At 44.4% G+C, this 18,183-nt stretch overlaps 1 protein-coding gene across 1 annotated transcript in view; it reads left to right on the top strand.

Moving 5' to 3' along the window:
• Window positions 1-614: 614 nt before the first annotated feature.
• Window positions 615-18,183, top strand: part of LOC106020903 (NACHT, LRR and PYD domains-containing protein 1a-like) — a 65,662-nt gene continuing 48,093 nt past the window's right edge. Inside the window, 7 exon segments of the mRNA XM_013111425.3 lie at window positions 615-736; window positions 2,832-3,106; window positions 6,584-6,682; window positions 9,403-9,501; window positions 11,316-11,414; window positions 13,076-13,174; window positions 14,556-14,675. Coding sequence (XP_012966879.3) covers window positions 633-736; window positions 2,832-3,106; window positions 6,584-6,682; window positions 9,403-9,501; window positions 11,316-11,414; window positions 13,076-13,174; window positions 14,556-14,675 — 895 coding nt within the window. The 5' untranslated portion in view covers window positions 615-632.

Below are 18,183 nucleotides of genomic sequence, written 5' to 3'. Positions count from 1 at the left end.
AGAGAAGTTAGAAATGGTTCTACAAAGCACATGTAGCAAGTGTGTGGTTTTCAAACTACTGGGGTCACAGAATAAGATTTATGAAACCAACTGTGATGTTTTACAGTAATCATGTATCCTGACAATGTTTTCGTATGACAGAAACACAGCTTGAAATTATGATGTTTTTCTTGAATAACAAAGATGATCTAATTTAAAACAATATATACCACACCCCAAAAAGGAAAAAAAGATGTTAGTGGGATTCAAATACCAGATTTAAGATTAGGAGAGTCCAGGAGTGAGAATGACCCCCTTTGGGGGCCTGAGAGCCACTCCCTGAAATGAAGAGCCTGTGGGCTGGGCAGGGTACAGGGAGGAGGGAGAGAGCTGAGATCCACAAATCTGGGAGATCCAGGAGCTTCTGCCGAACTGGGACCTGTGGCAAACCTGGGAGGCCCCACTTTAGTAGAAGTGAGGCTCAGACATTGAGTCCTGCACTCAGGAGGCGGGGCCTCTGCAAGAATGGAGGAAGCTCTCAAGCCTGACTGTCCAGCCCAGGCACTTGCAGAAAATTCGCAACAGGAAATGAGCTGAATAACTTTCAACCTCCACTCCCAGGATTCAGAGGAAGAGCGTCTGCGCAGACTCTGATGCCTGACTTCCTGGAGGAGCCAGAGTCTCTTTCACTTTCACAGAAGATGATTTCCAGCCGAGGAGCCTTGGCCAGGGACGCACACATCAGTAGAAGAGCAGGGTGAGTAGTGGGACCAACAGAGACTCTAATGGCCCACTCTGGTGGGTGGGAGGTTGCTGGATTCACCTGTATGCCTCATGTGCCTGCTCCTGTCATAGGCTATCCTGCACCCTCCTCTCTCCTGTCTGACCTGAAGCTGCAGGAACAAGGGTCATGAACGACAAGGTATTATTAATAGGGAAGACGAGAAATGTAAATAAAGAAGGTAAAAGCAATAGCTGAGAGTAGTATGTCTTGCATGATCTCATGGCTTATGCCATGCAACTTTATTAAAAAGTACAGCATCACATAGGCTGTTTGGAAGGGAAGATGACAAAGGTCAGCATAGAGCTAAGTCAGACAACGCTTGGGAAAACAACAGAATCTCTCAGACACTGCTGCCTTAGGGCTGATAACCACAAGCCTGGGGGACGAGTTGGGTCCCCAGAAACTACAACTTCAATTCCTCCAAGGCACTGGCTCCACTATCAGACCAGCCTCACCAAGTCCACTCCTGGACAAGGACACAAATCTAATGTTCCATTTGTCCTTTCATCAGAGCCTCTGAGAAAGTCTTGGGTCAGGTTAACCTCCCCACACACTTGTCCATGTGGCTCTTTGGTTTTCTCTGAGTAGTTTGTCCTTCCAGCTTAGCTGTCTCTGGATTTCCTACCCCACCCCCATGTGGTGCCAGGGAAAGGAGTCTTCTAAAGATTCCTTCATAGGGCCTACCCTGAACTTAAACTGGACTCTTGAGTCCCCCTCCGTGCTACCTCTCCCCACCTCACCCTCTGTCACAGTGATGTCTGAAGGATTGATCTCCTTCGAGTGGGACACTAGGAAAGGATGAAGATGAGGTACACAGAATAGTGAGTGTCCTGCACATTCCATCCCTGTATCCTCCATCTCTGTCTTCCTATCCTCTCATGCTCCTGTCCCTGTAATCCCAACACCCCTTTCCTCCTTCTCCCTTGATTAGCATCCTCTAATCTTCCAAGCTGTTTTGCTCCATGTCCTGTATCCTTCCTTCTTCTTACTTTCCCATCCCTCCATTTCCCCACCCTCCATTCTCCAGATGCCCACTTTCCCACTCCTCCCTCTCCATCACTTTCCACAGCTATGCTTGAGGCAAGTTTTTGCTACTGTGGTTCTCAAAGTTAGGAGACCTAGATCTCCTGTCTGCTGCTAGTGGTGGGAACTGTGATCTCCTCCAGGAACAGGGCTGCTTCTACACAAACAAACCCAAGCTGGTCGAGAGGGTCAAAGACTTAATTAAGGACCAGAGAAAGATTCAGTGACAGTCATCTTCCTAAGGATGGGCTTTCCTTCCCTCCACTCTGGCTCCTTCCCTTCATCACTCCAATCCTCCTTATCTTTATATGCATTTTACCCTATCTTTAAAAGTTTTACACAAGTTCCTCCTGATCAAATCACTGCTATCACTAGGTCCACATTAGGACAATGGTTACCCCGGCTAGGGGCTGACTGGGTCCCCTGTCTTCAGACTCATCTTATTCACTGTGGCCCCTGTCTATTAGTTGTTTCCAAAGGTTTCTCCAGGAGAAAATGGTGGCAATCACAGAATTTACTGTGGTAGATCAAGTTAAAACTCCTTTGCTGGTTCACAAAGTCAACCCAACCTTTGCCCTATTAAGCCCTAGGGACAGAGCCTAGCCCCATCTACATCATGCCCCTTCAGCAGGAAACAGGCGAGGAGAGACTACTCCCATTCCTTTCATCAGACCTCGGGTCAGATAAATGACCTTCATGACCTAAAAGAAGAAACTTTAGACAAGCTAAGTGCCCCCCCAATTCAGCATAATGATTAGCACACCTGCCTGACAGGAGAGGCCAGCACAGTAATGAGAACATCCGATGGCATCATTCATGAAACTGTAAAGAACGCATCCACTGATAAACCTTCCTCCCAGAGTTCCCTCTTCTGCCCTATAAAGCCCAAGCCCCTGCACCTGAACACACAGTCTCCATCCCCAGGAGAGACTGGAGTCCTTCAGGGGTTCTAATCACAGGACAGTCTGTCCCTGTAGATGCTGCTCTGCCCTTTCTTTTATTTCCAACTCTCCTCCATCAATCCTGATCACACATCCTTTCCCAGAGCAGAAACGGCCATCAGAGACAAGGATGCCCTGGCCTCCTGTTTGGAGCAGCATCAGAAGGGAGACGTGAAGCAGGACCAGTGTGAGCTGCACAGCCAAGCATTGTCTGAGGGCTCTGTCACCATGGAAGAAGCTCAGTTCAAGACAGTGGATGGCACTGAGGAGGCTCAGCATAAGGGTCAACCGGTCTTGGACCCCATCCATGACAAGAGGAAGCGGATGATCCTGAAGATGCAGAGGATCAAAGCCAAGTCAGAGAAGGACTGGATGCTAGGTAAGTACACCAAGTACCCCAACCCACAACTACTGTGACCCCTTCATCCTCACTGAGCCCTCCTGTCAGTGTTTCCATAGCAGGCTAACCTCTGTCAGAAACATTCACAAGCCCAGAGGAGTCTGGACCCAGGAGACATGTAGAAACCCTAAGTGAACCTGAGCGCCCCACCCTCTTCTGCAGAAGTACATCCTCAGGGCCCTGGGGAGGAGCACTCTGAAGATGCAGAAGTGGGGAGAGGCTGGCAGTCAGAATGGCTCTAAGAGAGGTGAGCACAGGGTTCCAGCCAGCTCCCAGAAAAAAAAGGGGTTGGTGACACTTGAGTTACAAGACCTGAGTTTAGAGCTGGGCAGAGGTAGACTGCAGTCATGGCAATACCCTCTTGGACAAGTCACTTTAGAGCCCTCAGCCTCCATGTCTCCATCTGGGAAACAAGAAGAGGGTAAAAACCTGTTTCCTTGGGCTGTGGGAGTAAAGTGATAATCCACATTGAATATGAAGCAGCACAATATTCAATTAATGTTCCACTACTATAAGTACAAATCCACGCAATTGCTGCTGTAGATGTCATTGTTGTTTGCAGCCCTGTGGGACAGAAGCTGAGGGCCACTCATGAGAGAGCTGAGGCTCACAGAGAAGACTAAAGATCCCCACCAAAGAGTAGTGTAGAGACAGGACAGATGTGTGAACTTCATGGCCCCAGAACAGGACCATTTCTCAACAGAAACTCTGAAAGCATCATTCTTCCTATGTGACACTGAAGAAGGCTATGGGGGTTAAGGTGGAAGGGCACAAGCTGGATCCCCTGACTCCTACCTCTGCCTCTCTGACAACCACACAACTGTTCCCTTCCCAGAGGCTGTTCTTCATTTCAGGCTATGGGTGGGGGTGGGGTCTTAACATGGAGTTCCTTAGCCAGATCATCTCACTGGAACTACTGGGCTAGACCTTGAATCTCAAATCACTCACAGACTGAAAGAAAAAACTTGTAAAGTGGGAACTTGAGCAATCTGTATGCAGAAATAAAGATAACTAATATTGGAGGTGTGAAAGGAACTTAAAGTTCACTTACACAGCAGTTCGTCACAACATAAGGTTCCCACCTGTATGGGAACCTGAATAAGGAACTTAAATAAAAGCAGAGAAGCCATGATGGAAGGCTAAGAGTCACAGACTAGAAATGTTCCACCTGGGCTATGCAATGCTGAAGTTGCATTTGAAACAAGGACAAACTGGAAACCGTGAGTGTCGGCATGTTGAGCCTAGCCAAACTGGCACCCAGAGTTGCGCTCCAAGTATGAGTGGGCACTGAAGTGGGAGTGTGGTGTCTTGGAGGTCCTAGAGATCCAAGAAGGTTTCTTTTCCTGAGATGGACCCTGAGAAGAGGTCCTACCTCAGCTTCAGTTTTTTTTTCTTCTACTGACTTCCTTGATTTCATTTTCACTTACCCTAGCCACCCTGTAGATAGATTTTTCTTTTGGCTTTGAGCTCACAAAAAAAAAAGAAAAAGAAAAAAGACACAGAGACTTATTATTAATCATAAAATCTCAACCTACAGCTTAGGCTTGCCCTACTAGATCTTATACCTTAAATTAACACATTTATATTAATCTGTTTTGCCTCATGGCTTTTTGTTTTGTTTTTCGAGATAGGGTTTCTCTGTATTATTTGGAGGCTGTCTGGGAACTCTCTCTATAGACCAGGCTGGCCTTGAACTCACAGAGATCCACCTGCCTCTGCCTCCCAAATGCTGGGATTAAAGCCTCATGGCTTTTTATCTGTCTTGCATCATGCACCTCCTATTTGGTCCCCGTTTCTTCTGGCAACTCTCTTGCACCTAGATTCATGTCTTCTTCTTCCTCTCTACCTTGAAGTACCACTTAACCTCTTTGGCCCATGCTATTGGCCATTCATCTCTTTATTAAACCAACCAGAAAACACCTTGGCAAGGACACATCATCACAATGTACAAAAATATTATGCCTCAACACACACCCCTGCCTCTTCCTCTTCTTAAGCAACAGAGGATCCAACTCCATAGAGAGAGGAGTTAACTTGTCCATGCTCACAGCACATAGCAGGACTGGAGTCTAGAACACTCGGTCCCTGGACTTCTTTCAACCTCCTGCTGAAATGTGAAAGTCCTGCCTAATCCTTGTCTTCAGTGTCAAAGTTCATTCTTTTTACCCCTCATAAAGCTAAAATGTGGATTATAGAATCAAAGTCCATTGCCTTTGATGGTCATGCTGATTTTACTTAGTGACAGGAATAAAGCCATTGTATCTAAGGACATTTTAAAAGGAATTGCATGTGTCTCACACAACTTCCCTGTTGTTCCATTCAAAACAATTCCACACCAACATGAACTTCCATGATTACATTTCATTTCATTGTGATATAAAACTATGTTTTAAAGATTCTCACTTTCCTCCCAAGGATGTCACTTACTAACATCAGTAATTACTTGAAATGTGTGCTTCAGCCTCAAAGAAATTTGTCAGAATCTCTGTTATAGGTTGTTTCTTTACTGTTTGGCCCTTTGGGAGGCCTGCTACCCAGCTCCCAAGTAAATCCAGAGTCTCATTCTGACTGATGAAAGCATGACCTTAGCATGGGTTGTGTCCAGCCAGCTTTTCCTAACATAAATCATCCCATCTATCTATTCTCTGGGAGCTTACCTTTCTATATACCTGTCTTTACTAACTTCACCATAGATTGCTGTGCAGCTGAGTGGCTGACCCCAGTGAGTTCCACTGAGTCGTCCTCATGTTCATGTCTCTCTCACAGAGGATCCTCCTATGCTACCACCAGTTTTGTCTTCATTATTCCCAGATTTCAAGTTGTTCTGTTGAAACACTTCCACACCATCACAAAATTCCATGCTCAAATTTCATTGTGTATCAAACCTGTGTTTTAAAGACTCTCACCTGCATCCCTAGGATGCTACTTAGTAGCTACCAGCTATTAGTTGAAATGTGTCCCTAAGTCCTGAAGAACTTTCTCAGAATCACTTTGTCTGGTGGACACTATTTTCACCTTGAAGTTTCATATCAAACACTAAGAAAAAAATATATGGCTTCAAAAATAAGATTACTAATTGGTCATGGACATATTCTTATAATCTCAGAATGTATGAAATTATAGCAGGAAGAATCTGAGTTCCAGGCAAGCCTGAACTACACAGTAGGATCGTACCTGGCCCTCTGGGATAGAAACTCAGAAACCCATTTGAGGGGACTGAAGCACAGCAAAGAATGAAGACTCACAAAGAGGACTAGAGTAGATCAGCATAGGTGTGTGAACTTCATTTTCCCATGTCCCTGCAGCAGGTGTAAGAGCATCATTCTCTCCATGAGAGAGCAGAGAAAGATAAGAGAGTAAGCAGGAAGGATCCCAACCTTGCTACCCTGACTCCTACTACTGGTTCTCTAACAATCACACAACCACTTTCTCTTCCCATGGCCCTTTCTCCATCAGGATCAGCAATCACACGCTATACGGGCCACAGTACCCTCGAAAGCTCCTTACAACTTCTGTGCTCAAGCATTAGAAAAGTGAGATGCATTCTGATGTCAGGTAAGGAATGTGTTTAATGGGAAACTGATTGGTCAGGATTCAGAACCAAATATATCTGTGCTGACAGCTGGAAATGTGACTTCTAGTCAACATAGACGGTGGTTCTTCACAGGTGAGTCTCCACCTCTTTGGGGACCTGGGACAGGCAACTCAAGTAGAAGATAAGAGGAGTCGTGGAGGAATGCTAGGAGTCACAGGCTAGAAATGATGCCTCTGGGCTCTGCAGGGCTGAAGTTGCATTTGACACATGAAGACACTGGAAACCACGGCAGTCAGCAGTGAGTTTAGCCCAAGTGGTACCCAGAGTTCAGAAAAAAATATGAGTGGGTTCTGAAATCCCAGGGATGCTGCAGCTCCAGAAGTTCCAAGAAGGTCTCTTCCTGTAAATGGCACCAAGGAGAGGGTAGGCTGCTGCCTCAGCTTCAGCCTGACTTCTACTATTTCAACTTACACAGGCTTGTCTTTTCCTCTTTTCAATCGTCAAAGTAGCCACCTCTTTCCTGTGAATGAGGTCTTAAGAAAGAGGTTAACTTGCCAGGTGGTGGTGGCACACGCCTTTAATCCCAGCACTCGGGAGGCAGAGGCAGGCGGATCTCTGTGAGTTCGAGGCCAGGCTGGACCGACAGCCTCCAAAACAATACAGAGAAATCCTGTTTCATAAAAACCAAAAAAAAAAAACCCAGTCACAAAAAGAGAAACATGGCATGTACTCTCTCATATATGGATTTTAGACATAGATCTGGGGATGCCAGCCTACAATCCTATGGCCAGAGAGTCTGGGAAACAGAAACTTCATTTAGTGGCTGGTCGAAGAAGAAGAGGCAGACTCCCTTGGTTAAGTACTGAGCTGAACTCAAGAAAGCCAGTAACAGAGAGGGAGGACTGATGATCAAAGGGATTAAGACTGGGCTGGCTTAACCCCCAGAAACAGCTGACCAGACAAAGGTTAACTCTTGAATCCAGCACGGGACTGATCAAGACCCCCTGAATCTGGGTGTCAGTGAGGAGGCCTAGGTAATCTATTGAGCCTTGGCCAGCAGATCAGTACCCATCCCAAGTATACACACGGACTTTGGACTCCCATAGAACAATGTGAGGTGCACTCTCACCCTGAACTCTTGGGGAAGGGTCTAGGCCCTGCCCTATATGAAATGACAGACTATGGACACCCGCATGGAGGGCCTCACCCTCCCTGGGGGAATGAGGGGATAACGGGGGGGGGGGTTGGGGGGAGGGTACGGGAGGAGGGGAGGGAATGGGAGAGGGACCTGGAACTGACTTGTGAAGCAACCTTGTTTCTTATCTAAATTTAAACTGGAAAATAATATATATAAAAAAAGAAAGAGGTTAATTTGTCCTGGTTCACAGCAAATAAAGATACATGCAGGGCTAGAATCTACAGCAATAAGAGAAATGGCTCCCTCCTCCTTCATCATGCTGCTACTCTGTGAGTCCTGCCCACACCTGACCCTTGTCTCTTCCTCAATAAGCCTTGAGAATGAAGACAACAAGTTAATGCCATTGCCCCTAGTTGTCACCTCAATATCATTTAATGTGTGTCTTAGAAAAAGTCATTCCACAGAGGGTATCTCTGTTTCATTATCTGAGCATTGATACTGCTCATCCTTTGTTCTGCTGACACCTCTCCAACAATTGTAGATCTCACATCTTCAAGATGCACACAAGAAGGCCCTTGCACAGGCACTTAGGGAAGACTCCACTGATGATATTGAGGCTTAGGTTACTGTTCATGTCTCTTTCTCCACAAAGGTTCTTCCTAGACTGCCGTAAGTTTCCTTCTCTCATTTATTTTGCTCACTATTCCAAGATTATAAGTTGTTTCATTAAAACAATTCCACTCCATCCTGAACTTCCAAGCTCATTTTCTTTTTTTTCAATAAGTTTATATTTATTATCAATTGTCTGTACTTCAAACTTATATGCAAAATAGATCAAATCAGAGTATTATCATTATTTATTATTGTATCTTGTATATGTAGTGATGCCTAACAGTATAGATAACACCTTTTGTGCTGGAAAAAAGGACAAGTGAGTTAAGTTAGTCTAGAAGCTGTGATATGAATTACAAGATTTAAGATGGTGGGATGTTCGTCATGTTTGTGCCAAGCTCATTTTCATTGTGCATCAAAACAGTGTTTCAAACACTCATCTTCCTCTCTAAGATGCCACTCAATAACTGTCAGCTACTATTTGAAATATTTACCTGAGCCCACAAGAATTGTCTCAGAATTTCTCTGACTAATGGACAGTGCACTCTCATTGAAGTTTTGTATCAAACACTAAGGAATCACAGGCATCAAAAATAAGGTTACTACTGGTCATGGATATATTCCTATAATGACAGCATGAACAAAATTAATGCAAGACGAGTCTGAGATTGAGGCGAGTTTGAACTACACATAAGATGCTACCTATCCCTGTGGGACATAAAGTCAGAGACCCACATGAGGGAGCTGAGGCTCAGAGAGGGAAGGAGACTCATACAGAAGACTAGAGTAGACCAGCATATGTGTGAGAACTTCATGGTGCCAAAACAAGACTGTGTCCCTGCTACAGGTATAAGAGCATCATTCTCTCCGTGATGGAGAAGGGTATGAGGGTAAGCAGGTAAGACCCCAGCCTTGCTACCCTGACTTCTACTGCTGCTTCTCTAACAATCACATAATGACTGTCCCTTTCCATGAACCTTCATCTTTTAGGATCAGCATTCACACCTAACGTGGATCCCACTCTGCTCCGAGGCTCCTTACAGCTACTGAGCTCAAACCTCAGAAATCTGAGACACATTGTAATGTCAGGTAAGGATAGTGTTAAATGAGAACCTGAGGACTCTTGATTCAGAACCTAACAAGCTGAACTGGCAGCTGGGAATGCAACTTCTAGAGACATAGACGATAGTTCTATGGGAACCTAGGACAAGCAACTAAAATGGAAGGTCAAAGTAGACATGGAGGGATGTTAAGCATATCAGACTAGAAATAATGCCTCTGGACTGTGCTGTATTGAAGCTGCATTTGACACATGAAGGAAATCATGGGGATCGGCAGTGAGCCTAGTCCAAATGGCACCTGGAGTTCAACTCAAAATATAAGAGGGAAGCCGGGCGGTGGTGGCGCACGCCTTTAATCCCAGCACTTGGGAGGCAGAGGCAGGCGGATCTCTGTGAGTTCGAGGCTGGTCTGGTCTGACAGCCTCCAAAACAATACAGAGAAACCCTGTCTCGTAAAACCAATATTTATATATGAGGGAACTGAAATCCCAGGGTTACTGCAGCTCCAGAAGTTCCAGGAAGGTCTCTTCCTGTACGTGGCACCAAGGAGAGGGTAGGCTCCTGCCTCAGGACTTCCAATATTTCAACTTATGCAGACAACATCCTGGCCTCTTTCTCTTCTCCAACATCAAAGTAGTCACTGCCTTCCAGTGCAAACGTTTTGGAGAAAGAGGTTGACTTGTATAAGTTCACAGACCATAGACACAGACACAGGAATAGAATCTAGAACAAGAGCCTGGGAAATGAGTTCTTCCTCCTCATCCTGCTCTAGCCCGTGAAAGTCCTGTCCACACCTAACCCTTTTCTTTCCATTCAAAGCCCATACTTTCCCAAGCTTATGTTAAGCCTTGAGAATGAAGAAGACTACAGAGTCAAAAGCCATTTTCCCTGGTTGTCACCTAGGCATCATTTAATGTGCGTCTTAGAAAAAGCCATTCCAAGTCTGTGTCTCAGTTTCAATATCTGAGCATTGACACAGCTCACCCTTTGTTCAGATGCCAACTCAGCAACATGTGCAGATCTCACATCTTCAAGCTGCACATAAGAAGGTACTTGCACATGGGGCTTAGGGAGACTCCACTGATGATATTGTAGCAGATTACACTGTTCATGTCTCGCTCCCCACAAAGCTTCCTCCTATGCTATCAACAGTTTCCTTCTCTCATTTCTTTTCCTCACTATTCCCAGCTTCCAAGTTGTTCCATTAAAACAATTCCATTCCATCCAGAACTTACATGTTCAGATTTCTTTGTGTATCAAAACAGTGTTTTAAACACTCTCACCTTCCTTCTAAGAATGCCACTTAATAACTGTTAGCTATTGTTTGAAATATCTTCCTGAGTTCCCAAGACATTTCTCAGAATTGCTATCTGATGGATACTATATCCACCTTGACGTTTTAGATTAACTACTAAAGAAAATCATAAGGCTTCAAAAATAAGATACTGACTGGTAGTGGAAATATTCCTATAAACTCTGAACATGTGAAATTAATGCAAGAAGAAACTGTGTTTGAGGCAAGTTTGAACTACACATTAAGATGCTGCCTATCCCTGTGAAACAGGTCAAGAGACCCACCTGAGGGAGCTGAGGCTCAGAATGGAATTGAGCCTCACACATAGGACTAGAGTAGACCAGCATAGGTGTGAGACCATCATGGTCCCAGTGCAGGACCGTGTCCCTGAAGCAGGTGTAAGAGCATCATTTTCACTATGGGAATGTGGAGAAGAGTGTAACGATAGGCAGATAGGACCCAAGCATTGCTACCCTGACTCCTACTGCTGGTTCTCTGTCAATCACACACCACTGTCTCTTCCCACGACCTTTTTTCATCATTTCCAGCCTCGGAAATTACATGTTTCACGGATGCCACTTTCATCAAAATCTACTTACGACGACTGAGCTCAGAACTTGAAAATATGAGAGAAATCCTAATGCCAGGTAAGGGGCTTGTTAAATGGGAACCTGAGAAGTTTGTATTCATAACTAAATGTAAATTAAGCTGGCAACTGGGGATGGGACTTCTAGTCCACATATATGGAGGTTTTTTACAGGTGAGCCTCTCCTTGTTTGGGAACCTGGGACAGGCAACTAAAATAAAAGGTCAGAGGAGACATGGAGGAATGTTAAGTGTCACAGGCTAGAAACAATGCCTTCTGCCTCTGCAGTGCTGAAGTTGCATTTGACAATGAAGAAACTGGTACCCATGGGGTCAGCAGTGAGCGTAGGCCAAATGGCACCCAGAATTCAGCTCATGCAGGTCTGAAGTTCCAAGAGGGTCACCCTTGAGATGAACCCCAAAGTAGAAGAAGGCTCCTGCCTCAGCTGCAGTCTGACTTCCCTTATTTCAACTTACACAGACCACACCCTTCCCTCTTCCCCTTCTCAGGCATCAAAGTAGCCACCTCTCTCCAATGCACAAGGTCTAGAGAAGATGTTAACTTATCCGTGCTCACAGCACATAGATACACATGCAGGGCTTTAATATAGAACAACAGGAGCCCTGGAAATGATTTCCTCCATTTTCATTCTCCTGCTACTCTGTGAAAGTCCTGCCCACAGGACTAACCTATGTCTCTTCCTCCAATGTCTTCCCTTCCAACATTAAGCCATGAGAATGAAGGCTAAAGAGTCAAAAGCCATTGAACCTAGTTGTCACCTCAACATCACTTAATGTGTATCCTAGAAAAGTCCATTCCACAGTCTGTGTCTCAGTTTCATTATCTGAGCATTCACATTCCTCCCCATTTGCTCCACTGCCACCTCTCCGACAGGTGCAGATATCACGTGTTCATGCTGCCCCCAAGAAGGCCCTGGCACATGGGGCTTATGGAAGACTCCACTGATGATATTGTAACCATCTAGACTGTTCCTGACTCTCTCCCCACAAAGCTTCCTCCTAGGCTGCCATAAGTTTCCTTCTCTCATTTCTTTTCCTCACTATTCTCAGCTTCCAAGTTGTTCCATTAAAACAACTCTACTGCATCCCAAACTGCCATGCCCATTTTCATTGCGTATCAAAACTGTGACTTAAAGCCTCATACCTTCCTCTCCCTGGCATGCCACTTAGTAGCTGTAAACTACTTTTCAAAACATGTTCCTCAGTCCATAAGAAGTTTCTCAGAATCTCTCTATCTGATGGATACTATATATACCTTGAATTTTTATCAAACACTAAGAAAAATTATAAGTCTTCAAAAATAACACTAGCTGATCCACACATATCCCTAAAGTATGAGAACCAATGAAATTAAAGTAGGATGAATCTGAATTCAAGGCAAACCTGAACTACACGTAAGATGATACCTATCCCTGTTGGCCAGAAGGTCAGAGACCCTCATGAGGGAGCTGAGGCTCAGAGGAGAATAGAGACTCACACAAAGGACTAGAGTAGACAAGCAATGTGTGTGAACTTCATGGTCCCAGAGCAGGACCGTGTGCCTGCAGCAAATGTAAAAGCATCATTCTCATCATGAGGCTGTGAGAAGGGTATGGGGGTAAGGGGGTAGGACCCCAGTTTAGTTACTCTGACTTCGACCCTGCTTCTCTGACAGCCACACAACCACTGACTCTTGTCAATGCCATTTCTTCATTGTTTCCAGGCTTATCAATCATGCTCTACATGGATCCCACTACACTCCAAGACTCCTTAAAACTACTGAATACAAGTCTTGAAAATCTGGATGAAATTCTGATGTCAGGTAAGGTGCTTTTTAAATGGGAAGCTGACTAGTCTGGATTCAGAACTAAACATAAGCTGAGCTGGCAGCTGGGAATGGGACTTCTAGTTCACACAGAGATGGTTGTTCTTCACAGGTGAGCCTCTCCCTGTATGGGGACCTGGGACAGGCAACTTAAATGTAAGGTCAGAGGAGCCTTGGAGAAATGTTAAGAGTCACAGGCTAAAAATGATACCACTGGGCTCTGTAGTTCTGAAGTTGCATTTGACAATGAAGAAACTGGAACCCATGGAAGTCAGCAGTGAACCTAGCCCAAATGGCACCTACAGTTCAGACCAAAATATAAGTGGGCTCCTGCTGTGACTCTGTGAAAATCTTGCCCACGTCTAGCTCTTATATTTCCCTTCCAAGTTCATTCTTAACCAATGCACAACAAGGCTTGAGAATGAAGAATACAAAGTCAAAAGCCGTCAACATAGTTGTCACCTCGGCATCATATGACGTGTGTCTTAGAAAAAGCCATTCGACAGACAGTGTCTCAGTTTCATTATCTGAGCAGTCACATTGCTCCCCCTTCGATCCACTGCACCTCTCCGACAGGTGCAGATCTCACGCGTTCACGCTGCGCACAGGTGGGTTCTTGGACATGGGGAAGACTCCACTGATGATATTGTAGCAGAGATTAGTCTGTTCATGTCTCTCTTGCTACAAAGCTTCTTCCTATCCTACCAACAGTTTCCTTCTCTCATTTCTTTCCCTCACTATTCCCAGATTCCAACTTGTTCCATTAAAGCAATTCTACTCAATCCAGAACTTTCATGCTCAAATTTATGTGTGTATCAAAATTGTGTTTTGAAGTTTCTCACCTTCCTCCCTAGAATGTCACTTAATAACTGTCAACTACTATTTGAAATATGTACCTGAGCACTCAAGAAGTTTCTCAGAATCTCTCTGTCTAATGAACAGTATATACACATGGAAGTTTTAAATCAAACACTAAAAAAACAGAAGGTCATAAAAATAGAAAGGCTAATTGGTCTTGGACACATTCCTAAAGTATCAGAATGAATGAAATTAATGCAGGAAGAATGTGAGCTCAAGTCAAACCTAAAGTACACAGTAAGATGCTACCTATTCTTGTGGGATATAACGTAGGACACCCACATGAGGGAGTTGAGGCTCAGAGAGGAATGGAGATTCACACAAGGGACTAGAGTAGACCAACATATTGTGTGAACTTCATGTTTACAGTGCAGGAACGTGACACTTCAGCATGTGTAAGAGCATCATTCTCTCCTGGAGAGTAGAGAAGGGTATGAGGGTAAACAGATAGGATCCCAGCCTTGCTACCCTGACTCCTACTGCTGCTTCTCTGACAATCACACAATGTCTCTTCCCATAGGCCTTTTTTCATCATTTCCAAGCTCAACGACGAAACACTTCATGGATCACAATATCCTCGAAGGCTCCTTACAGCTACTGAGCTCAAGCCTTGAAAATCTGAGACAAACGCTGATGTCAGGTAGGGGCTTGTTAAATGGGACCCAAGGAGTCTGGATTCAGAACCAAATGTAAGCTGAGCTGACACCTGGGGTTGGGGCTTCTAGTCGACTTGGATGGTGGTTCTTCACAGGTGAGCCTCCACCTGTATGGGGACCACGGACAGGTAACTAAAATAGAAGGTCGGAGGAACTATTGAGGAATGCTAAGAGCCACAGGCTAGAAATAATCCCTCTTGGCTCTGTAGTGCTCAAGTTGCACATAAAGAAATTGGAAACCCATGATGGTCAGCAGTGAGCCTAGTCCACATGGCACCCACAATTCAACTCAAAATATGAGTGAGTTCTGAAATCACAAGATTGTGCAGGTCTTGGAATTCCAAGAAGTTCTCTTCCCTTCAGAAGGACCTACAAAGAGGGAAGGACCCTGCCTCATCTAGGGATGGGGACTGTGAGATGCTCCCATTCACAATATAATATCAACTGGTATGGTCATTGGTCATGTCTTCTTTAAGCAGCCACACTGTTGATATTTAATGGGTGCAGCTTCCCTGCCATATCTTTAGACACAAACTTACAGGAAACTTCCTAGTTTTCTGACTCTTACAATCTTTCTCCCTCCTCTTCCACAATGTTCCCTGAACATTATATGTAAGAGTTGTATTGTAGATGTATCAGTGGAGTTGTTTATCTCACCAGTCAACTATTCTCTGTATTTTAGCCAGTTATGACTGTATGTAATGGTCTCCATCTGCTTCAAAAGAAGCTTCTTGATGATGGGTAAGACCTTTGTGGATAAGAGGGCATGCTATTGAAGCTTGAAGAACAAAGAAAGCTGGTCCTCAGGGAGAAGGCTTCTGGATCAGATATACTTTGAATCTAAGCCCTGTGTCAAAGTGTAAGGTGTTTTCAGCAATAAGGACTTACATTCAACTTTTAAGAGACAACTAATGGCAACAGCAATTGCCACTATTGTTTTAGGACACCCCTGTACTCCCTAGACTAACAGCTGAAAAGGTTTCTAATACCTTTTTCTAGAGGTTATATTAGATAGTCTATGGCTTTCATGAAGCAATATCATCCCAAATGGAATATCTTCATTAATATGTGTGCACATGTGTGTACATATGTGTATATGCATACACTTAGAAGTACTGTATGTAATTTTTAAGTATACATAAAGCAATGTGTTTCCCTAAGAAATATCCTTAGCACTGTTTATCCTTCCTCACTCTACTTCTACATTTTCCTCCCTCACCTCTCCCCAGTTAAACCCCCCACTTCATTTTTCCCATTTCCCCTTCATAAAACCTGTATCATTCCATTCCCGTCTCTAGAGATCCTTCCCACCCCATGGTCCCTTTTCTCTTCCCTTGTTTCTGCAGTAAGTCCAGGTTACACGATAACATCTGAAGATTTGAAGCTAGGAACCACAAGTGAGAGAGAACATGAGTGTGTCTTCCTAGGCCTAGGTTACCACACTTAACATAGTATTTTCTAGAAACATCCATTTACCTGCCAAGTAATGATTTCCTTTATAATACTGTAATAAGACTTGAAACTTGGGACAGTAATCCCACCAGCAGTGTTTTGCTCAGGATTGCTTTGGCGCCCTGGGATCTTTTGTGACTCCATATGAATTTCAGGATTTTTTTTCTGTTTCTGTGAAGAATGTTGTAGTAAAGTAGGCATGGAGGAACATATCTGTAAACCCAGTACTCAGGAGACAGAAGAAGTTGGATCTTTGAGAGTTCATTGCCAGGCTGGTGTGCACAGTTAGTTTCTGGACAGTCAGAGCTATGTACATACTATACCTCAAAAGGGGGAGGCAATGGTGGGTGCAAAGACTGGAGAAATTGTTCCGTGGTTAAGGGCGCTTTTTGTTCTTGCAGAGGGTCCAACGTTAGCTCCCAGCACCCACGCAGTGACTCACAACCATCTGTAACTCAAGTTTCAGATTCAGTGTTCTCTTTTGACCTCCATGGGCTCCAGGCACAAACATAATACATGCACATACATGTAGGCAAGATACTCCTACACATGAAATAAAATAATCTTTCTTAAAAAGGAAAAAATGTTTAAAACTTTCTAACAGATGTTGTTGTCATTTTAATTGGGATTGCATTGAATCTGTTCATAGCTTTTGGTAAAGAGGTCATTTTCACTATATTCTACCAATCTACAAGTATGGGGCTGCTTTCCATTTTCTACTGTTTTCCTCAATCTGTTTATTCAGGGATTTGAAGTTTTAATTGTTGAAGCCTTTCTTACTGTAAATTTTTTAAATTTAGAAACAATCTTATTTTACATATCAATCCCAGTTCCCTCTCCCTCCCATCCTCCCATACTCCCACCTACTCCCCATCCCATACCCCATCCACTCCTCAGGAAGGGTGAGGCCTTCCATGGGGAATCAACAAAGTCTGTCACATCATTTGGGAAAGGGCCTAGGACCTCCCCTATGTATCTAGGCTAAGAGAGTATCCCTCATGGGGAATGGGCTCCCAAAGTCCATTTGTGTACTAGGGATAAATACTGGCTCCACTGTCAGAGTTCCCATGGACTATCCAGGCCTGCTAAGTGACTCCCACATTCAGAAGGCTTGGTTCAGTTCAATACTGGTTCCCCAGCTTTATGAGTGGGGTCTGTGTAGTGTCATTTTGTCAGGTCAGCTGTTTCTCTGGGTTTCTCCAGCATAGTCTTGACCCCTTTGCTCATCCCTCCTTCCTCTTTATAACTGGATTCTACGAGTTCGGTGCTTAGCTGTGGGTGTCTGCTTCTGCTTCCATCAGCTACCTGATGAAGGCTCTAGGTAGTCATCAATTCATTATACGGAAAGGGCGTTTAAGGTAGCCTCTCCACTATTGCTTAGATTCTTAGTTGTGGTTATCCTTGTGGGTCTCTGGACATTTCCCTAGTGCCAGATTTCTCTTTAAACCTATAATGGCTCCCTCTATTAAGGTACCTCTTTTGTTGCTCTCCTCTATTCTTCCCCCAACTCAATCTTCCTGATCAGTCATGTTCTCCTCCCCGCTCCACTTCCCCTTTTCCTCCCTCCCCCATCCTCCTGTGCTCCCAATTTTCTCAGGAGCTCTTGATCCTTTCACCTTTTCCAGGGGACCATGAATGTCTCTCTTAGGGTCCTCCTTGTTTCTTAGCTTCTCTGCAAGTGTGGATTGTAGGTTGGTAGTTCTTTGCTCTATGTCTAATATCCATATATGAGTGAGTACATAACATGTTTGTCTTTCTGTGGAGGGCCCTAAATAAGGATAGCATAATAAAAGCCATCTTAATATTCCTACTGCACTCTTAGAGACTAACACTTAGTTAAGTTTCTATTTTTCCATCTCTGCTTATCTTCCTGTAAAGCATATCATCAAGGCCTGCCTGCAGTCCCAACTGCCCCAGCCACAAGATTTGTCTCCTTGCAATATACCCTGCGAAGGAGAACTTCTGCTCCCCGCCCTTCTGCCACTTGCCCTACTTAAGTCCTGTTGATACTTTAATAAATGAGACTTGATCAGAATCCTG

Source organism: Mesocricetus auratus, unplaced genomic scaffold (assembly GCF_017639785.1).
Source record: "Mesocricetus auratus isolate SY011 unplaced genomic scaffold, BCM_Maur_2.0 Super-Scaffold_100007, whole genome shotgun sequence".
NCBI classification, from domain to species: Eukaryota; Metazoa; Chordata; class Mammalia; order Rodentia; family Cricetidae; genus Mesocricetus; species Mesocricetus auratus.
The sequence above is the reverse complement of the archived record's forward strand: the minus strand, read 5'-3'. Positions and strand labels throughout refer to the sequence as shown.